This window comes from Erithacus rubecula (assembly GCF_903797595.1).
Source record: "Erithacus rubecula genome assembly, chromosome: 5".
NCBI classification, from domain to species: domain Eukaryota; kingdom Metazoa; phylum Chordata; class Aves; order Passeriformes; family Muscicapidae; genus Erithacus; species Erithacus rubecula.
In genome coordinates, this window is record NC_136687.1 from 10,900,786 (window position 1) to 10,924,317 (window position 23,532).

Consider the following 23,532-nt stretch of genomic DNA (forward strand, 5'->3'; position numbering starts at 1 on the left):
CAGGGCAGAGCCATGGGAAGGACTGGTGGGACAGAAGCCCAGTCCAGCTGAGGGGAACCCCACTGACAACAGCTGGGCTGAGCCTTGGCCAGCTGAGCTGAGCTGAAAGGAGGTGCAGAGGTTGGGAAAGCAGCAGTGACCAGCACAGTGGGGCAGGAGAAACAGCAGCACAGACACCTGTGCAGAACTGAGCCCAGCAGAGCAGAGCCTGACTCAGGGACTTATCTGTCACTGGCTTTCATTGTTTCAGGCTGGGGGGTGTGGAAATGTTAGCCATGGGAGCTCCCTTGCCATCCTGCCTTTGTTCCTGATGGCCACGTGGGTGCTGAGTGGGAATAGTCTCCATGCTACCTTTGTCTGGGGAAGCCAAGTGGACACAACCTTACAGGGAGAATCCACCATCTGTTTGTTACTTCCCAGTGGTGAACTCCTGGGTAAAACACCTTCTCTTTTCTATACCTTTGCTATTAATATTGCTGTTGTTATTGTGCATTTCTTATTCCATGGCTTTGTATTTTCAGTAAATTGTTATCTCAGCCCACAGTCTCTGCTTTTGCCACTCCCTTACTGGAACAGGCAGGGGAAGGGGTGGCTCATTTGCAGTTTATTTTCCATCTGGTGCTAAAACCAGCACAAATGTATAACTGTGCAATTGCTAGCATTAGAAATCAGGAGTGGTACTGGGCCTCTCTGCTGGATATGGGAAGCAGTGATCTGTGCAGGAGAGAGGCTTTCTCTGTGAGCACAGAATTAATTCCCCTGGGAAGTGCAGAGAACATCATCTTAGGCTTCAAAATAAAAATGTATTTCTTTCATGGCTAGTGCCTTCTCTGTAGAATACACAGTGACACATCTAACTGACCTCTCTCCATGTAGAAAACCTTACCAAAACACATGTTCCTGAGCAGGATGCCTGACAAGGATGGGCAGGCAGTCAACAATAAGTGACAGATGGGAAGAGTGCAGCTGAGCATGAGAAGCACAGCCCAGAAGACTGCATGGCACTGGAGACCCACTAGACTGCTCTCAGCAAGAGCCTCAGACATACCTGTGTGGCCAGATCTCAACTGATCTGAGTCTAGGTGAGTCTGATTATCACAGAGCACAGCTGAGCACAGTGTCTTCTCTGATTGCATGCTGAAAGCAGCAAATTAAGGTCTATCAGGTCTCCAGGTGTCATCATGACATATGGCATGGACTTGCTTGAAGTAATAATTGTTATCAGCATTTCCTTTTAGCAGCTCTGTGGATATAGCTCCTAGTGTTTCACACCTCTCTGCACACAGATTCATCACATTGTGTACTTTAATGTCTCTTTCAGCAGTTAAAAGGAAGTCTGAAAATGACTTTTACTTTCCAGAAGTAATTTTATTTCCAATGAGAGATTGGCTGCGGTTAGATGTGGGTTTCATAATTTTTGGAGACCTAATTATTTACTGAGAAGTTGCTCTTGAAGGGCAAGTCAAACAGCATGAGGATATATATCACCAAGAGACAGAACACAGAAGATGATATCTGAATTACAATTGGAATGGCAAATGATATAATATTGCAGCCAAGAACCCAAAATACAGCACCTCACTTGCTATCAGTATATCCTATCACTGTCAGTGATAACAATGACAGTGCTTCTTGCAGCTGTTCTTTATTTCTGTTTATGAAGAAACAGCCTAGTTCTAGCACTGAAGAGTTCCTTCTAAAGAATGATCCACCTTTTCCATTAAAAGTGCATTTGAGGTAATCTGTATGCAGAATTTAAAACATATCTCTACACCTTCCTGAAACCAATGGGAAACTGAGAATACAGCATAAATTCCTCCAGCACACAGTTATTAAACTCAACAGTAAAAATACCTCAGTCATGTAAGTAGTAAGAGAAGAAGAGGAGGGGGAATTGTTACACATTCATGATGAGAGGATAAATAAGGAAGATTGAGAGTTAGACCAAATACTAAATCAGTGTTTTGTCTCAAAAAGGACACTAGGAAGATCATCAAGATAGAAAGGGCCAGATGGAATAAACTGGATATTGTATGTTTAATTGGAAACAACACCTAGGCAGCTCACTGGGATGGGCTAGCAGAGCTGAGTATTTTCCACCTCTGCAATACATGAAGATCTTACACAGAGAGGCAGCAATGTGACCAGCAAAGATTCTCTGGGAATATTGAGGCTGCTGGCAAGTGGCTGAAAACCAGCAAAACAGAGACAACTTCTTCCTCAGGCCAGGTGGCAAGGCCAGGCTTTGTGCTTGCACCAATGCTCCAGTGTTGGGTCAAGTCACCAGGTACATCTCCAAGCTTTTCTGTTCTTGGGAATCTCCTTACTTTGCTCAAAGAAAGGTTGTATGGAGGGGACAAACTCATGATGCTGCACGGACTTAGCAGCTGGAACAGAGCTCAGACTCTCTCATTCCTGCATTCAACCAGTAAAACCAGTGACAAAAGCATGGTAAATGAGGAGTAAAGCCCTAAGGAATGTCTGGCTTCTTAAGGTGTTATTCCAAACACCAAAAAAAAAAAAAAAAAAAAAAAACCAAAACAGAGAAAGCTATAAAATGTCAAAACTAAGCAGGTTCCAGTTCAGCTTTCTGGGTGTCAAGCATCCCATTTCTATTCTGTAGGTTTCAAAATATTTTGCTTCTTGGTCACAAGTCCACTACAAGATTTTCTGAAGCACTGCTGAAGTTAAGTATTACTCTCTGGCAATAAAGGTGAGAAATATGCCTCTCCTTTCTGTTTTGACATCTTTAGCACAGATTATTCAGGGAATGAAAGGAAAGTGATTTCTCTGGTTTGGCCTGTAGATGGGGTTCAATGCACACTCACTGCTTAGTGAGTCTCAGCCTGGGGCAAGAGGCTGCACCCTGAAACTGCTCTCTACAGAAATCATGAGTTAGGGACTATGTGGGAAAATGCTCAAAATTTATTTTCATTTGCCATTTATTCCCAGCCTCACTCATATCCTCAAGCCTACAAGGCAAAGTTATATATGAAACTGATTTTTTTTCTTTTCAGTTGTAAAAGTGATTCTTTTCACCCAAAGGACATCATATTCCATATATGTATAAATGCTAGGAAAGATCATCTGAAAAAAAAGGTGGTTCAAGTAAAAGGGAAAAATGTCATTTAGAGCCACTTTGAAAAGCACACATAAATAAATACCCTGGTGAAAAGTCTTCTGGTGTTAAGACTTCCCAAGCTTGTAAAGCAGGTGACTGAGTAACTCTTAGCATTGCACATTTATCAAGAGGCAAATGAAAGCCATATCTCCTGCTGCAAAATGCCTGACAATTTAAAAGGCTGTCAATATGACTGTTTATTTATGTTTATTTATGGATCTTTTGTCAAACCCAGAACACTAACATCTATGGGATCTCCCAAATGACATAATCACCTGGCACACAGGTCCAATATCTTCTTCTTAAGGTGGAAACCAAGTGTTCCTTTGTGTAAGAACCAAGTGTCAGCTTATTGCTTAAATGTTCATGCTGCTTTTTTATAGTAGGAAAGGGACAAGAAATGCAAGGGACAAGAAATGCACTTTGCATTTGAACACAATATAATGGGTTGTGATGTTTTTCAGACTCATGAAAATTTGCCAGCCTAGCTTTGGTGGAATAGCTATCTCCCAGCATGCTTTCTTTGGAGATAAAGCAGGCATTTTTCCAGTTCAAATCCCTTCCAAAAAGCCGAAAGTGTTAAGTTAAAAAAGGTACTTAGGCTCCTGCACACAATATTGTCTTGAGGAATCCTAAGATGAATTTCTCACTAAGAGAAACTCTTATGTCTTCTTGGAATTTATCCTGCAGAATCACTTGTCCTTAGGACAGCTCTGTCTGCCACTCAGAAAATTTTTGTATTGAATAAAGCCCAGCTGCAGTGCTGGTGAGTCAGAGACCAATGGGAGAGCTCTGTCATTGCTCAGTTAATTCCTCTATAGCTCTATACCTCAGTTATTACTGCTAATGATGTCAGCAAACCCTTTATTATTTTATTTATTTTTTTTTTTCAGCTAGGAGGTCATCTGCTTTCCATTGTGCATGCTAGGATACACAAAGTGATGGAAAGTCAATTTTCTAACTTAAATAACCTGTGCTTGGGCATGACCAGAACACCTGAATTCACATACAATGAATCTGTCACACAGGGCTGACTGAAGATCTATTATCTAGCAGCTGAGTGCTGGAGATGAACTAATCCTTTAAACCCTTTGAGAAAAATTCCCAGGGTATTGTTTCTCACTCAACAGTGTGCCAAATGATAGCAACAGAGGAATGTACAAACAGCATTTCTGGACCAAAACATCAGACTTGAGATGTCCCCCCTCTGCATTGAGTCTCCTACTTGTTAAACAAATTGAGGTTTTCACTGTTTAATTAATCACCGAAGGTACAGGAATGCTGAAATCAAACACTAAATGCCAGTCAACTGTCCTGGAAAATACAAGTGTAGCTAAGCATGTGAGCAGACCCACTGGCATCAGTGGTCTTCCCAAGCTCAGTTTAGTTTAGTTTGCTATATAGCCCTGTGACACCAAAACAGGAAAACAAAATTGTTTTTCAAAACAGGTCAGTTACAATAAAGGAAATATGAAAAGATCAGGAAGGTTCATGTTGCATAACTCCAGATTAAGGAAAATATAGAAAAAAAAAAAAAAGAAATGTCTCTGAACTTTCAATGAAAAATTTTACTTTTGTATTTCCAAGGGTGTTCTAAACCCACTGGTTAGCAAGCAACTCTATCAGATTAAGTAGGAAGCCCACACTTTCCTGAATCACAGTGTTTTACAGCAGAATACTAAATATGAGTGGGTGAAAAAGTTGAACACCTTAATGCAGTTTGTAATAATTAGGGACTTGCTCAGTACCTCATTACCATGTACTGGATTGTCTAGGCACTTTGGAGAATGAGGGCATGGGAAAATATGATTCTACCAGTCTTAAAGAAATCTGCCAACCTTTTTTTAAGAAGCTCCAATTACTCTATACGTTGCAGCACGTTTAACATTTAGGAAAGGACACACCTTTGAAAGAAGGTCTTTCTTTGGCTAAGCTGTGTTAGAAGCAATGTTAACAGAGATGCAGCACTGCATGAATAAACTGAAGGCATATTTGAGCACCAGTCTGATGTAAGGACACCTGTCTCAGCATTTGCTCTTGTTTTCTCCTCTGGTGTCAATGCCCCCTGTGGTGGGCACACACAGAGCAGGAAAGCTGGATGTCTGTTTTTTCACCTTTGCAGACCAGAGTAAGTTTATAAAATAAGTATCATGTGTTTCCAGTTATTATAATATTAATACATAAAAATTAGTAAGAAATATTTATCATTGAAAAGCTTCCTCGGCTGTAAACTGTATTTATACGTATCCTCTCCAAACAGACCTAGTGAAGGTTTTTTTTTGAACTGTTTCTGTAGATGCCAAGAGTTGAGGACATCAGAGAGCAGCCTTGCCAGAAAGTGTTTATGTGCTGACAAAGCTGTCAAACACTGTGGACAGATGTTCAGTAATTACTCTCTGACTCCTCTATGCAAGCCTACATGCACAGCATACACATTCACTCCATTCCGCAGGTAAAACTGCTCCTCCTCAGCCTAGAGCTGTGTCTGGACCAGGCTATGCATTTATACACTGAACACTCCCCACAGGTAAATATCTTGATAATCTTTTGCTGTATCCATTTTTTAGACACTGAGTTCTCAAAACATAACATTGATCTTACTTCTTTTTCTTGCAATAGCTGTTCCTGGAAAAGCTTCCAGTGCCTCTGGCGGTGGGTCTCCCATTTCTCCAGCTGAGGAACCAAATTCTCCTGCCATTCTTCTTTCAGCAGCTCACATTCTCTTACAGAGAGGCTGGTCACCACAGGCAGGGTCTGAAGAAACAGCTCTGTCACCAACTCTGCTAAAGCATGGGAAGCCTTAGAGTACAGCTCCTAACAGAGGGACAGAGAGGGACAGAGAGAAACAGGTGACAAAGTGAACCCCCAGCCCTTTGGACTGTTTCCCTGCAAGTTCCATGACTGATGCCAGTGAAGGAACCATGTGAATACACTGGGCTGGTGACTAAATCCTAGAGCTAAAATCCAATGTCACTAGGGCTTGAGTTAAAAAGACCAGGCTTTGTAGATGGAACAATTTAAATGTTTTGGCACAAGATACACAAGGCATTTAAAATATAACAGTGGCAAGAGCATGTGAGACCCTGTGCCCTAACTGCTGTTCACATGTGACTGCAGTAGAAAAGAATATCTTGTTTTACTGGCTATGGTGATGTGTTATACAAACACCTATTTTGAAAGTTGCTGTAGAAACAATCTGGTGTAGCACAACAGCTCACAGCACATTTTCTCAGGTGCTGACATGAAATGAATGAAGAAAGAGGGAAGAGTTAAAAGGGATGGTATGGCCTTTAGCTAGACAAAAGTGACATTAGTCATGTCAGTAGTTGGTATTTCAAAATATAACACTCTTCAGTGCCTGAAGAACAGAATTATTCAAATTCATCGTGATGCAGAACAGTTACAAGCCTAGGAAAACAAATATCTTCTGGTAGTTTTAACAAAAGTAGTCCCATATGAATAGTTTTTAATTGCTGGGGCTGTTTCACTCTCAAGAAGCTTTGGGGTGATTTAGTCAGATGGCATCCAAGCTAAAAACTCTGTTCTAGTTTCACTGTCAAATAGACAGTGGTGATAGGAGCTGTGTTGGCAAACTTACTGCTATTTGAGATAATTCCTGGGGAGAAGGAGTGGGGACAGGTAGCTTTCCCAGCTGAAAAGGGAACAAAACCACACTGGAAAGTCACGTGGGCACTGCAGTATTCCTGCAGGATGAGCTATTTTTGTGTGAACTCCACATGATCCTACCAGTCCAAAAAGCTTTACTGCCTAGCTGGGCTTGCTATCATTGCAAACCAGTGAAACATCTTAAAAAGACATATATTTCTTTCTTTTCTTTAAAATACTGATAATATTTTTAAAATCTTTTAAGGATTCCTGTTAAAAGATCACGTCAGATCTTCTAGATTCTGCCTTCTTTTAAATACAGATTTAATTACAATTTCTTAGATGATCAAAATCTAGAACCTCTCAATAGAAACACAGGGATATTTATTTAGATGTCAGATGTGCTTGTCTGCATCTCATAGGCAACAAAACTTTGTGTGGAATTTTTTTTTGTGGGGGGACCTACACTGCTATAATGTACTATTGTGTAAGATGCATTCCAACTGCTAGACATCGAATTATAAAATACAAAATACTAAAAAATTATAATAAAAAAACCCACAAAAACCAAAATATAATGTTAAAATGCAAGGACAGTAACTCAGAAATAAACACCAGAACTTTGGTCAAATGTGAAATATAGCTGTGCCCCTATAATGATACATTTGGGGTTCATGTAATGTTTCCACAGCACCTTCATCTGTTCCATGTTTAGGTTTATGAATATCCTTTGAACTGATTGATTTCTGAAAAGTATTTTAATATTTCTCATTTACTGTAAAATATACAAGCTGTGCACTGAGTACTAAATTATTATTTTCCTCCTATGATCCCTCTAGGATGCTAATCATCATATTAATTAGCTGTTTCACAAACAATAAATAGCTTAACAGCTCCCTGCAGTAACCTCTTCTTATGGATAAAATTGAGGCAAAACACTACAAAACACATTCACTACATCTTTGAGAAGAGCTGTCTCAGCTCTTTCCACTCTCTTACCTGTTAAAAGAAGGCAGGATTTTCAGAATCCAGCTCCCACTGGCTTTCTTTAATCTCAAAGTATTCTGAGTTCTTGCAAATTGGACTAAGGTTTTCTGAAAATGAGTACTCAGCCTAAGTATGAGAATCAGTAGTCAAAACCAACTAATATCTAACTTCTGATAATACTCTTCCCATTTCTTGTATTGCTCACAATCTAGACATGACAGTATCATCAGGGAACATTTGCTACCCAGGTGCATCCTGTGCTGAAGGATTATTGCCCCTAGTCCTTAATTTTTATAGTTACAACAAGAGGCATCCTAATCATTTGTGTGTTTGTGGGCCTGGCTTAGCTTGGCAAAAGCAATGCCAAATGGTTTGCTTGAATTCTCTCCTCTGCTCTTATTTTAAAATCCAAGATTCCAAGTTCTCAGATTTAGCATAAACTCAAAGATACTGCATTTCTAATCTACATATCCCATACAACATTTAACAAATACTGGCTCTATCTCTATAAGCCATCTCTCCTCTGAGCTTTACCAGCCTTTCAGGACATGTTAATTCTCCTGCCTTTAGTGGGTGTTCAGTGATATAAGAATTTCTGTTGGGTCTGAAATATGAGTCTAGAGGAGTCTGTGGCATTTCTACTGTGGTAGATCAAAAGATCTCAGGCAGAGTGTTAAGGAATTCTATTCTCAAACAATGGCAGCTAAATCCCTTTTGAACACATTTTGTTGTAGAAATGATAGCATTTCCCTGGCATGCTCACTGCTCTGTGTTATTACTTGCTATGAAATATTTTGCACAGAAAAAAAAAATGGTGTTTTTTTCCTTATTGTCAATGCCATTTTGTTCTTTTTGTGCCCCCTGCACCTTCAAATTATACTGTATGCTCACCTTTGGCACAACCACAGTGGGGACAGTTACTGAAGAAAAATGTGATTAGGTCCTGTTCCCACAAAATTACTTATCTATATCAGCTCATTAATGTGATGATCACATGGACATCAGAGCCCAGGCAGTCCTTGCATGCCAGGCCTAAGAGGACAGCATGCTGTACCCAGAGGCCATACCACACAGTGGCCATGCTGTTTAATGAAGCACTTGAAAAAAGTGGCAGAATGGCCTTTTAAAATCTGGGAGGGAAAATATTAAGTTTACATTTAGGAAAGATTGAAGATGTGATTGAATTCTACCCAGCGACTCAAGCTAACAAAATAGCTCAAAACTATTTGTACTCTAAGGAATGTACTTGATTTCAAACTGTAATACAGTCTGTCTGTGAGCAAGGATAGCATGTTATGTATTATAAAAATAATTTTCTACAGGAAAGAAGAGGAAAATCAGTACTGTTTCCAGGACCTTATTTTTGGACTAGAGCCTCTACAAATATTTTTTACAAGCTTCCTGATATGCCATTTCTTGTTTTTAGAGTTTTGAATTAACGAAATTTATTCAAATTGATTCCATAAATAGAATAGCTGATTGCAGTATTGAATGAACCTGTTTGTAGTACCTGGCAGTCAATCTCAAAGCTTTTCAAAAAATCCCCAGAGAAATACATCAAGCATAAAGAAATACCATGGGGTATACATGGAAATAAAATGAGCTTAGATTAAAATGCAGAGTGCATCAGAATTTTAAACAAGGTGGTAAATACATAATTTTGTCAAAAATCAGGGGAAATACATAGCTTATCAGATTTCCTCCATACAACAGTATTAATTCTCCCCTTAAACCTAAATGATTAAAAGGTTCCTATATATAGATGAGTGAATAGTGAAATTGCGAAGCAGAAAAATGTATTCAGAATGGCTGGTTGTAGTTTATTTTACATACTAGCCACTGAAAAATGTATACTATCTCAAAGAAGCAACTGCACAGCTATTTGTTAACTTGTGATACAACATTTTATTAAAGGACTTGAAATATCTGATCAAAGCTGTAGAACATTGTTGCATGTGCCTCCAGAAGCTCATTGGCTAGGACACTTGGTTAGGAGGTAAGAGATTAATGTCCCAACCCACAATGTATCTTAGAAAGGACAGGGATTCAATATTCAGATCATACATCTCATAAATACATCAAAATTCAGGGACACTGGACACACACAGCACTGGCCAGTAGAAGATACTTCACATATACTCAGAAGATACACTCACTCCAAATGGGGAAAAGTTGATTGCATGTATTTCTCTCTTCCATGTGAATGTTAATTGAAAAACAAAAACCCTACCTGCTTTTAAGCATCAATAACATCAATAGAGCAAAATGACATTGAAGTCATCCTTACCACAAGTTAATAAAAAAGTCCCATTGCTTGATTTCCCTACACTTAAAATAGAGGTTTACTGAAATTTCAGTCTTACCTCCACACTGGTTTGATTTATTCAGGAGGCAGTTTCAATCTTCTCTTTTGGTACTCCTTTTTTAGAAATATGCCTTTGTGGATAAGGTTAATCCTTCATGAGATCCAACTATTAGTCAATTGTGAATCTGTATAGTGGTAAAGTACATTTTCTTATGCATTTCCTCTTGGAGTAAGGCAAGAAGAAAACTTTAGAATGAAGGCTACCCATATCAGACATTTTACATCAGGTTTGATTGAAGCAACCAAAACAAATCTAATAATGCCCAAATTCAGAGTTGGAATGGGCTCCCATGGTGTGAGTTCACAGATTTAATCTATCAGATGATGCTATATTTTTGGGGTAAGTCACAGGGCAGAAATTTCAAAAGTGAGCCTTTGAGGTGGAGGTCTCTTGATAGGGATTTCCAGCTGAGACAAACTGAGTGATTCCCCTTAAAAAGATGCGAGCTTTTGGTACTCAAAAATGCAGTCCAGCATCTCTAACCATATCTCGTTAACAAAATTACACAAGGAAAGTAATGAAAGAGTAAGTCTCTGTGAATCTGTACTTTCCATCTTGGCAAAATATTTTTTACTCGTTTTTTATTAACTAAGGAAAAATTCAAATAAATTTCCTCAAACTCACATTTATGTCTACTCATTCATAAAGTGTTTACTGCCTTGCCCATTGACAACACTCATGACTTAGAAGCTTTTAGTCTAAATTCTTGTGCATTTCATTTGCCTGTCAAGCCAAATGAAATAACATTCCAGTGAACTGCTATCAGCAAAAGGGAATTATAAATGACAATGAATTGGGTTTTTATGATTTTGAAATAAAGGCAGAGGAAAAAGACCTATCTTACCACATACTATGTAATTCCTAGCTGTTAATTGACTTCCTTGGTGCAATCTGCATGCCTGTTTTCTTAATAATGAACTGTTATCCCCCACTGTCTTCACTTCTCCTCTCCCTACTGAAACACATGGCTAGTTCACACAACAATAACAACAACAAGAGGGAAAAGAAGGTTGGTGACTATCTGATATGTTAAACTTGAGACAGACTTGAGACAGCCATTAATCTGATAAAGAGAAACAGAATTTGATATACTGGGGCAGGGAATAGGGTGGGTGGTGTGTTGCTGCTGTCATGTAATAGAAAATTATGGTAAAACCAGCACAAAATCCCTTGTACACAGGATAACTCTGTTTATGAAAATATTAGGCTGATCCATTCAATTAGCTTTGCTAATTGCTAAAAATAACAATTTTCCTTAAGTTATGATACACTGTGATAATCAAAATCATTCACCCCAATTCTTCAACACACACTTCAAAAATTAGTTATGGAGCCCTGTGTCTAGACACAGACTATTTACCTACAGCACACTATTTTAATCCATTAGTGTGGCTGAAAAGTCTTACACTACCCTCCAAATATAAATCATTCATTCACTTCAGGCATCAACAGATTCCGTTGACCTTGGTTAAATCATTTTAATTGATTTATTCATGTGTACACAAAACAAACCTACTCAATTATTCTATGCAAACACAGCCAGCTTGCAGATCATTGAATTTTTACATATTTATTCACCAATTGGGATAATTCTTCCATGTACTGTAGCAGCATAGACTTCCCTAGTGCTACAGAGTTATATAAATCTATCTTGATCTGTTTAAAAGGAGAAACATGAAAAAATGGAAAAGGCATAGAAATTTGGTAAGGACTTAGAAGAACATTGTGAGAGCAAGTTCAAGATCCTCCACAAGGGAGTGGCACTTACAGGTTAGTAACACTTCTGTCCCCAGAATACTGGTTTCCTGCTCAGTCACATGGTGACCTCTTTCTTATATTTTAGTATTACTTTTTTCATTGAGATCATGTTTCATCTTCTTCATTTGCAAGGTAAATGACCATCAGTTAAGCTTCAAGGAGTGCAGATCTTCCAGAAAAGCGACATCAAGCTTTGCAGTGTTTACAGAAATGCCCAAACTAGATGGTTTTACAAAGGACTATGGTCCAAACCCAGTAGTGCCATAGGTCTTGCAGCTCACAACTGCTGCCATGAGAGGCTTGCTGGTACCCAGCTTGTTAATGCCTGTTTGTTTAAGTCTACTTGAGCTGCAGCCACACAACTGCACTGGGGAGGATCTCATCCCTGTCACCTTCCCACTTGCCCTCCCCATTAATAGCAGCAGCTTCTTCCTATGACAAACCTGGAGCAGCTAAGTGAAGAGGAAAAGTCCTGCTGCCCAGGGAAAGACTTGCTGCACTTCTGCTCTGAATGTGTGCTGGAGAGAAGCAAAGGCACTGTGTTTGTGAGATGCCCCTAACAGCAAGTCTACTCTTGCTTTTATGCCCCAGGGTATGGAAAACAGGTAACCACTGCACTGTCCTCAGCTGTAGAAGTCAGAACAGCCCCATTTACCTTCAGTGGGAGTATGCTCATTTCTATTCTTTCTTCTTTCTAGCTTACAAGGTATATTCAAAAGCAGCCTCCTCTCCTAAAACAGTTCTGTATTTGGTGTTAAGGGGAGAAAGGGCAGTTGTCCATTATATTAAATACTACAGTAAAATGTTTTATTACAGAAAAAAAAAAAAGAAGAAGTGGAACTAAAGATGTGTGGAGCCTCATTTAACACATTCCAGTTGGAAAAACTTTCAGTTTTTCACATCTGGCAGTGTTTGTGTCTAATCATAGGAGAGTAGCTATAATATGGAATACAAAGGTCTAGAGCTGGGTAAACTGGCAGAGTTCAAGTTTGTGCAGTTCTGCAGATAATCTGGGAATTCTAGAAAGACTTAATTCACCCAAACCAATAGTGGGAAAGAAAGCTTAGCTTAGTACTGGCAGAAACAGGATTTTCAGTCTGGTCTTAGTGTTACTAAAGCAGAGTACACAATAAAGGAAAGCAATATAATTTCGCAAATGAGATGGAACTGTGTAGAATTTAAAAAAAAAATAGTCTCCAGACTTCACACAAATGGAGGATGGGGATGGAGAAGTTAGTAACTATGGATGATGAACTGAGCACAGTAATATCAGCAAATATGTTGACTTTTCTTATATTACATAGCTTCGTACATTTAATCTACTGTGATTCACTGGTATATTCTCCCAAGCAAACCTTTCCTTTCTCCAAAGCAGTGATTTTTCTCCAGCTGTTGCTTGCACTATTATATAAAACCATGGCAAAACTACTTGTTCTAAATAGAATGGTTATAGTTTTTTTTATCAAATGAATTTGAAAAAGTGCATGTGGACTACTGTTAATTAAGATTGTATGGGGATATTATCCTTATGTGATAGGGACCACAAGTTTCTACAACATCCTGATCTGGTCATAATTAATCATGACGAGAATCCTGTTGAGCTGAAATTGATTATTTCCAGCCTAATTAAAGGTCACTATTGAGCAGGTTTTGGGCATCACCAGATAGATCATATTACCGCATTTTTTCTGCACAGATACAAAATTAAAGATGATGCAAAAGCATGAAGCACCTAGAATTTTCCAAATCAGTAACAAAAAGAAGTGCAAAAATATTACTTACCAAAGATCAGAACTATTTCAGGAAACCAACTAGAAAAAAAAAAATTCTCTGGGAGAAAGTAATGAAAAGACTGCATTTGGAGATGAGTGAAGTTCCCTTAGAATAGTATGATCCAGCAGAAGAGGTAATTATGCCAGATAAATGATATCTCCCTCCTGGTGGTAATGACAGACATTGTATGCCATCAACATTGCTGCAACCTTGCCAGCCACTTGGGCAGCATGTTTTGGCAGACTCTGCAGGCATTTTCTGACTAATATGAGGTTAGGAAACCTAATGTTTTGGGAAGATAATGGAAAAGGCAGGTTAATATGGAAGATTGTCCTGCCTCAATCTTCTGCTTTGTCAGCCTTGCTTTCTGGAGCTGAAATTCCTGGAGCTGAGCCTTCCTGCAATTCCCCAATCTTCCCCAAGGCCTGACATTGTAGTGGAGCTAGGTGATTTTCAAAATTAATTTAGCAAATGACATTTATCACTAGAAGTGGCACCTTGTAGAGATCAGCAACAGCCTCTGTGCTCTCACAGTCATCCTCCTCCTCCAGATCCCACTGTGCTTGCCAGTGTTTCTGTATCAACTTGTGGTAAGCCTAAAAGAAACATATTAGGAATACTTAATTAACTGAAAAGATCTTAATAGTTTCTTGTGATCATTCTCTTTTCTTCCTTAATGCTCTTCCCATGTATCACTATAACAGTAATTGTTTGCCTGGAACCATAAATCAGAGGGAAATGAAACTTGCCTTACTGCCTTCATTTGAGGTTATCCTGTCTTGAGTATAGAATTCCTTAGCCTCAGCAATATGGGGTTAAATAATATGCACATATTACTACAAAACATGTGAAGTGATCTGATTTGAAACCTGCTCTCCAGTGCATGGATATCACTCCATCATAGCCATTACTATGAGGTGCAGAACAACCATCTGACATCATCATGAGACAGCTGATTTACAGCTGTATCACACTGTACAGGCTTGACAGGGGTTGGGCACCATGTCCCATGGTGGCTCCTAAAAGGCTGATCTATGACATGGTCCTGACTTGGTCCTTGGTCACAGTTTCAACAGGGATGCCATTTTTTTCTTCAAGTGAGGACTGTGTGAATGTGTGGGCAGGTTCATGGAAGATTGCATTTCACAAAGACTACTTCAATCTACAGACTAACAAGCAGCATTATAAATAAATATTCCATATTTTGATTTAATCTGCCAAGTTCTCCTTTTCACTCCCATGGCAAATATGGCTTTCTTCATTAGGTATGTCAATGGAGCTCTTCTAAAGTCGACCAAAGTGCCCATAAATTCTTCATCATTCTTGTAGAGGTAGACTTGAAAATTCACACATCTCATGTAGTCATACTTTATGAGACAGAATTTGACAAACTAACTGTTGTAATTTATCTGTCCACTGTGGGTAGACAGAGCCAGACTGGATTACTGAAACTGACACTTTATGCTTTGTGTTCTTCATTGATCATTCCTGTACTCTCTGCCACTAAAAGACAAAATGCTCCTTTTCCAACAGAAACACAGATGAAAGAGGAAGAATGATACAGGAACTCTAACCTTTACTATATATCTCATTCTATTTCATAAAAAAAAATCAAATCTGCAGCCACTCAACCGTTACCACCCTACTTGTGTTCACAACAATCTGATGTGAATGAAGTTTATTGTAAAATCCACCATCATATTTGGCAACTACTTAAAATTCAGCAGAAAGGTCAGATACTGGCAAAGCTGCTACCATGGTGAGCCCCTTGATGAAGTGATGGGGGAAAGGCAGAGAAATGAAGTGTTTTTGGTGGGTACAGCTCTGAGCTCATGGTGATGCTTTGGGATCAATTCCTTTACTGTTGGGCTGGCTGTGAAATTATGGAACAAACTTAAAATAGCTCCTCAGTGTCAACTGGATTGTTCTCACAAAATAATTACTGGATTATTTAAGTCAAACCATGGGAGCTGCAGGTACAAATTTTTCTTATTCTTAGAAGTGTTTCTGCACTTAAGACCCCATCTGTTCTGGGACAAAAGCTTCTCCCACTGTGCAGCAGAAAAGCTTACATTTTTGACTTTCACAATTTGTACACAGGCATTTCATAATCCTAAAATTCAGATGTTCTGTTCTGCAGTATGAAGTACAAGCTGCCCCTCCCTGCCCAGCCTGTCAGAAAGCTGTTGAGGAGGCTTAGTTAAACTCTAGACTAATGGCATGCCCATAAGGTGTATAGAATAGAGCATCTTTTGCACAAAGCTGTGTGGCTCTACCTTTGTAGGGAAGGAATCTTGAGGCAAAATTTTTAAGCTTTGTCCAATGAATCTGGGATGTGTCAAAGAGTGTCCAACGATGTGTAGAAGGGAAATACATTCACACTGGTTACAAAAATGTAAAAAGTGCTTTACTTGTTTCAAAATGAGGTGTTGCCAGGCAGGTGTGCATACAGAAACAGTAAATACATTATCCAATTCATACAATATAATTAAAGAATATGGCCCCACGGAGCACAATTGCAGTGTTGAGATCAATAAATTTTGACAGTTTGCTGCAGTTGGAATCTGGGTCTTCTCATACAGTAATTTTATCTAAGTTATTAGATTTCATCAAAAGTTTAATGCTGCTGGACATAGCCACTTCCACTTTAAATTATTTCTTTTCATGAAAATTGAGGATTGATTTTTCTTTTAGTTCTTAATAACTTGAGTTTGCAGTTCTCAGCAATTACTTGAATTTTGCAGCTCTCAGCATTTACAGCTAAGAAATCTGATTTTGTATATTCATTTGGAACAATAATAACAAATTTCCATGGAAAATATGACCATGAAAACATTACACTGGCCATTGTATACCATATTAAATTATAAACAAAAAACCTTTGCTAAGGCATCCTGCCAGAGATCATAAATAGTTTTTCTTCTTTGAAATTTGGTACGTCTTTTGAGCCTCAGTAACCCCACCCATAGAAAAGCAATTAGATCAGTGCAGATTGTTTTCTTCAGTAATGCAGGCCAGATACTTTCCTCCAGATATTTCTGTCTTGAAGCAAACATACAGATGTTTTCTACAAAACATGCAATTTTTGTTGTTCCAATACAACACCTACACTGCAGGAAAAGCCATGGGAAAAGGGTTCTGACCCTGTCCACTTGTGCTACTGCATGTGATTCTCTCAAGGACCCAAAATTCCCAATTTTACAGATCTGGGAGAAATCTGCAATACATTTGACCTTAGAAACTAATAGAACAGGGAAAATAATTGTTCACCTTGAGAAAATGATGAACATCTTCAGTAAGAAAGGTTTTGCTAAGTAGGCTCTCTTGCTCAGCTTCCTGTCTGCGTTTGAACTCTTCCTTCTTCTTTGCACGGAGCTCCAGCCGCTTCAAGATCAGGTCTTTACTTTGCTGCATGCATTCTGGAACATAAACCACAAACAATTAGGCACCACAACTCCACAGGGAGAAAGCAGCATCTGCTACTGTCACACAACATAAGCTGACAGAAATCTGTTAGTCAGTGAAATAGACAAGTAATCACCTTGCAGGATTTGAAATTTGCTTCTTACCCTGATGTAAAGGCCTTTTTAGATGTGAACTTCTACACTGTTACATGGCACTTAAAGCTGTCAGGTTTTTGGACTGCTACCATCCTGCACCTTCCCTTTCAGTGGTGCTGCTGTTTATGCAGAGGAAATGTGTTAGTTCAAGAAACAGATTCCCTCATGCAGCACCCCAGACCTCCCCCTCCTCCTTCAGGAAAGCTGGTAAGTGGCTCATTACCTAATTGCAGATATGCAAATGCTGCTGCAAGGACAGGGACAGTAACATATGGTAGGGAGAAAAGGTCTAAAGCAGTGCTAGTTCAGATTAGTTTAAACTGGCATGCAGCCATACATACCAGACTTCTAAACTGACTCATGCAAGAACCTGCAGTGAAAGTTGTCAAGGTCCCTCCAATTTTGTGCAAGTAATGTGAACTATGTGTGACTAAATTCCCCCCTCCCTTCAATCCCCCTGCAGCTCCAAGTGATATATAAATTCATGAGACTATTTGCATCCTGGGCTGCTGAGTGCAATTGGTGCTTTAAATGTTCTGCCACTTCATGTCTCATTGCCTGTCCATCTAAGAAGAATTTTATTCATTTTCCCCAGTTGCCTTGCCCTAGAGCAGTACTTCACTCCTGACACAAGCAGCTACAGGGGAATGCAAAAGAACAGTTACCTGTAGCTGCTCTTCTGCCACTGCATCAAGCTGCTTTAACTATGAGAAATTATTTTGCAAAGAAACAAAAAGGAGCACAGTACTGAAGCACCAAGAATGTTATTTATTCTTCATGCTAACTTGTTGTGCTTATCCACAGGCTGATAATGCACTGACAGAACACTTGAAAGTGCACCAAAAGTACAGGAAAGCCTGTAATGAAAATATCACTCAAATAAATGTCGCAGTGTTTTACTTTTAAACACTATTGATTCTTTACTACTTCCTTGTTTTGTATCCTAGGAGCACAGTCTTGCTGGCTTTGTGCTCTGTTTGTAAATTACAGGTACAATTTAACTTTTGTATTTAAGAGCTCATAAGAAAGGACAATGTAAGACTCCATTGGAATAAATGTTGCACTCCAGATAAATTTTTTAAAGGCATTTCATTTCTATCTAAAACTAGGAAGTCGATAATGTTCTTCTGCACAGGATGTACCAACTATAATATATAACTATATATAACTATAAACACCTACTTTGCATAAAATAAAGGCCCTGACAGAGGTATTTTTGCTTTGGAGTAAGTAAAAATTGACAAAAAGTAGGAAAAATCACCCAGAGAGACCCATTTATGCTTAAAGAATGTTAGTGGTTGAATCTATGTGAGAACTATGAACTAGGCATAGACAGTTTTAGAAGCAAACATCCACAAAAGAACACACATCACAACATACATGTAATTGTGAATATCAGCAAACTTTTCACACAGCTAGATGTTCTAAAAGAGGACCAAGTCTGCAGCACTTTCCATGATGAAAGAACTAGCTCAATAGGTGACAGAAGAGCAGTGGATATTGGTACTTTGACTCCAGGTAGCTTTCGATGCAGTCTCCTGACAGATCCTTATAGAGAAGACATGGATGAGCAGACAGTGACATGGACTGAAAACTTGCTCAAGTCCAGCTGGAAGCCAATACCTATTGGTGTACCTCAGGGTTCAATACTGAGTGCAATCCTGCTCAGTAGCATCAATAACCTGGATGATGGGCCAGAATGCAAATTTAGCAAGATTGCACAAAAAATAGGAGTGGATTATACACCACACATGCTTGTACTTCCATCCACAGGGCACTTGACAAGCTGGAGAAATGGGCTGATGCAAATCTCCTGAAGTTTAACAATGGGAAGTGCAAAGTGCTGTGCCTGGGGAGGAGCAACCCCAGAAACAAGCATGTGCTGGGGACTACCTAGCTGGAAAGCAGCTTGGCAGGAAAGGACCTGGGGGTTCTGGTGAACACCAGATTGAACATAAGCCAGCAGGTAGAGAGAGAAAATCCTTTCCCTCCACAGCACTAGCCAGTGCTGAATGGAGGAAAGGATCCACACCTGGAGTGCTGTGTTCAGTTCTGGACTCCACAGCCAAGTACAAGAGACAAGGAGATACTGTAGAGAATTCAACAAAGGGCCACAAAAATGATGAATGGACTGGAGCATGTCTCCTATGAGAGAAAGCTGAGAGAGCTGGGGCTATTCAGCCTGCAGAAGAGAAGGCTGAGGGGGGGATCTGAGCAAGTATACCACCTGGAGAGTGGGCACAAAGAAGACAGAGCCACTCTTTTCTGCTGTGCCCAACAAAAGGACCAGAAATTGAAACACAGAGGTTCCTTTTACCATGAGGATGACTGAGCACTGGAACAGGCGGCTCAGGTGGGGTCTCCATTCTTGGAGATAGAACCAGTCTGAACATGATCTGGGCAACCAGCAGCAGCTCAACCTGCTTGAGCAGACAGGGTGGACCACAAAACTTCCAGAAGTTCTTTCAGCCTTAACTGCTTTGTGATTCTGTGAATTTATGGCTGTGAGATAAGGCACAAATTATCACCACTAAACCCAAAGTGAGTGAGCAGCACTGCATCAAGAACATACTGCAACAAGACTGCATTCATTCTGACTATCCAGTTCACTGAACTCTAAACCTAATGTCATTTTGCTATGACAATTTTCTTTAAATGTGTCCAAAAGTAGCAGAAATGGTTCTGGAAATTGTGTTGAAGTAGTTATCATTATTTTCCTTCTGGCTACATGTTTACTGTAATTTTCTGTGAGTGCTGATGGGAGGCACTGAGCCCTGAAACAGCACCTATCAGAGAAGCTGGGGATGTATTTCTCAACATTGGGCATTAGGCAACATACAAATGGCACAGGCAGAACCTTAAATCAGTGGGTCAGTCAGCTTAGACTTTATTGTAATTGCGAACTTTTCAGTCAATTCATTAGTATCTTTTAAAAACAGATATATATATATCTGGTTGCAACTGTAATTTTTTCATTCTTTAAAACAAAGAGAATTCATGTAAGTCATGAGCCCCAGTCTAAGTACTCACCATTACTGTAGTGTGCCAGCTGTTCCCAGAAGGCCTTGTGCAGATCTGTTAGAAGTTCTTCCTTTTGTCGGACTGAAAGATTATTCTTCACAGTTAAGTGGTCCAGAATATTTGACACAGTATTTAATCGACCCTTACACTCTTCTGGTATAGAGGACTTCAGTGAATCAATCATTTTCACCATAAGCTCCCAGTTGAATAACCTTTCCTGAATGTCCTAAACAAAACAAAGTCCTGTTTAGAAACCAAAATTGTGTCTTTGGTTGGGCTTTCTTTTCATTGAACTATTGATATCCAAACCACAAAGAAAACCACTGAGGCTTCTCAAAACCATGTAAATAACCATCTCCATGTGCTTAAATACTTCTGAAAGTCTTGATCAGTGCAGGCTAATAGTAGGTTTATTGCATATTCAGTTGCAACAGCTAATCCAAAACTATTGGTGTTTTTCATTTTTTGCAACTGTCAAGAAGACATTAAATCTGGAAAAGACAATAACAATCTTGTAGAACAAACTTAAATACTCAAGGAGGATAGATGGACAGAAGACAACATGGAAGCCCTGCACCTATACTATAGTAGATACTATATTGCACACCAGTACAGATCCTCATTTTGAAATGAGGACACATACCTGATTCTGATAATGCTGTGAGTCCTTCAAATACACAGTCAGAGTCCAATACATATACTAAAAAACTGTATAATTGCCTATGGCCTAGCAGCTTTCATTGCACTATTAAAGAAGCAGCCCATGATCACAGTAAAGAAAGATTGCCTGCATGAAAGTGCAGCTGCTTTAAACAATGCTGCAAGGTTAGAAAAGAGTTTGACAGTGCTGTGCCAAGCTAACAGCTGGACTCGATCTCAAGGGTCTTTTCCAAACCAAATGATTCTGTGACCTACTGTCAGAGAACTAATAGAGATGTACCTACAAGGACCTCTGTAATGAGATTTCAGCATCATTACAGTAGTGACTTGAGGCAGGAATATCTCCTGTGTCTGTATGCAGGTATCTTATCTGTCGTCTGCTCATCTGAAGAAACTTAGAGCAGCCCAGTTTGGGTCAAGTGTGACAAGCAGCAAAGACTTTATTCATACCTGGCCAGCTCAGCCTACTTAGCTGCTCCAACACCAAACTAACAAGCTAATAATTACTGCACCTGTTTATACACCAAATTACTAATAAATGCAGTGATTCCAATTGTATGTTAATCTAAAAATTACATGGAACTCTTTCAGTATATCCTGTGCAAAAAACAATAAAGGATCTGTTTAACAAACGTTAAGATTAACAGATTTAACAAAACATAAAGCACAGTGCTGGTACATTTATGAGCACAGTTTTTCCTCTTCAGACCATATCACTAAGAGCTGATAAGAATTTTCGATTCCAATTAAAGTCACTGAACACACAGAATCACCCTCAAATTTAAATTAAGATTTGTCAGTCAAAGTGGAATAAATATTTTGAAAGGAAAAGAAATTTCATAATGCCTGCAGTAACAATTCTCCATCAAACAGATCTTGCTCTCCTGGTTCACCAGCTGCATTAATCATATTTTTCCTTATGTGACTACCTAAATGGTATTCTGAGAATTAGAACTCAAGTGCAGAGTTCACTCTCCTTTGAGTCTTCCTAAACTGCAATGGAAATTGAGCTCTTTGTAATAAAGCTCAAAGACACAACTGGATTAAGCAGCCTACATCACTCCTGATGCAGGACTGACAGACTCTGTGCACTGACATAATTCTTTCTGTTCAGATTGACTAAACCTGTCTCAACTTTTATTTCTTTTTTGCTTTACCATCGCCTGCAAGTCTTGAGATTCACTTAACAAGCTTTCTACTGCAATCATTTTCTCAGTCAGATCCATCATCATCTTGGTTGCTTTGGCACTTGAGCATTTTGATTGGTCCAAAAAATCCTGCTGGGCTTTGTCAGTCTGCTTCCAGAAGGCTTCCATCTGTGGAATATGAATCAAAAAACAACCCATGTTCCCTCATTAATCATCTAGTATTTCATTACAGAAAGAGGCATATATATGAGCCTACTGAAATACAAGTCACTGAGATTACAGACAGCTCTCAGTATCAGTTATATTGAACAATTTGCAAAGCTAAAGAGACTATTATAGATTTTATAGATATAAAATATATATATACTATATTAGTGGTGGCACATTGTCAATAGGTCAAACCTGACCTTTTAAAACAATTGTAGTAATTCTTTTTAACTAGCTAAGAATTTGTTAATTCCCTACATATTGCATCTATAAGAGTTGATAGTTTTTAGGATTGATGGTAAAAAACCTAGAAGATAAATTGCATCCCTTTTATTCTGTGAGGTTTACTCAGCTATAGGAGCAAGTATTCCAGTCTAACAAACATTTTTACCAAAAAAAAAAACCAAAAAACCACCACCTGAAAATTATTACAGCTTTACACCATCAAGGCCTTTCACAGCTAGATGCTAAGTACCTTACTGGTTGCAATTAAGTACTTTATGCAGTGTCAGCACAGTGTATATGCCAATTATGATGGATTATTGTGTGGACAATCCCTAGTTTTAGATTCTGATTCCACAAACATGACTGCATACTACTGCCAGTATGTTGTGTTCTGTGGGATTACTTGCACACATAAAGGTATAAAATGATCAATCACCAAGATTTCTAGTAAGTATCCATGACTTTTGGAAAAAAAATGATTATGGCATCTGTGAGTATGGAAAAAAACTCTTTATATTCTCAGGAGACTGTAATTAGTTCAAGGTACTGATCTATACAAATCTGCATAGAGGGAAATTATTTTCAATATGATAAAGAGCATCTGCAGGCACAAGAGTGACAGACCCACTGAAGGATGATTGCTGCTGGTGAATAAATGCCTCATGCTGCTCAGCAAGGTTGCCAACAATTATATTTACATGACTAACTCTGGAAAACTCTAAATAATCATTCCTCCAGCAAAGTTGAAGTGCAAAAGAAACTTGACACAGATGTTCCAATGTTACCAAGGCTTTCAATAGAAACAATCAAAAGAAAGGTAAGCAAATTCCCAGTGAAGCACTTAAGCACCAGCCACTAAAGAATGTTAACCAATGTATGAAAAAGGCCCAAGGCTGAGGTGATGGGCTGCTTGGTCCAGGGCTGAAGTGCCACAGTCAATCAGCACAGGCAGCTCACAGAGCTGTCACTCCCTCATTTTCATCAGCAGCTAATTTGCTCAAACTTCAAAAACAGGGCTGGGAAGCATATTACTCAGTTTAATGGAAAATAATACATAGAATATTCTTAACCTCCAGTTTTCTTGCCTGAAAGCTATACTG

General features: G+C 39.0%; 1 protein-coding gene across 4 annotated transcripts in view; it reads right to left on the reverse strand.

Moving 5' to 3' along the window:
• Positions 1–23,532, reverse strand: part of EVC (EvC ciliary complex subunit 1) — a 46,943-nt gene that overhangs the window by 10,630 nt on the left and 12,781 nt on the right. For 2 of the 4 annotated variants that reach the window (XM_079307033.1, XM_079307034.1), the window contains exons 8-12: positions 22,010–22,168; positions 20,202–20,418; positions 16,882–17,030; positions 14,109–14,207; positions 5,723–5,935 (exon numbers count right to left, since the gene is read on the reverse strand). In XM_079307033.1, coding sequence (XP_079163159.1) covers positions 5,723–5,935; positions 14,109–14,207; positions 16,882–17,030; positions 20,202–20,418; positions 22,010–22,168 — 837 coding nt within the window. The remainder of the gene's footprint in view (positions 1–5,722; positions 5,936–14,108; positions 14,208–16,881; positions 17,031–20,201; positions 20,419–22,009; positions 22,169–23,532) is intronic. The other 2 variants (XM_079307035.1, XM_079307036.1) reach the window with 2 other exon arrangements.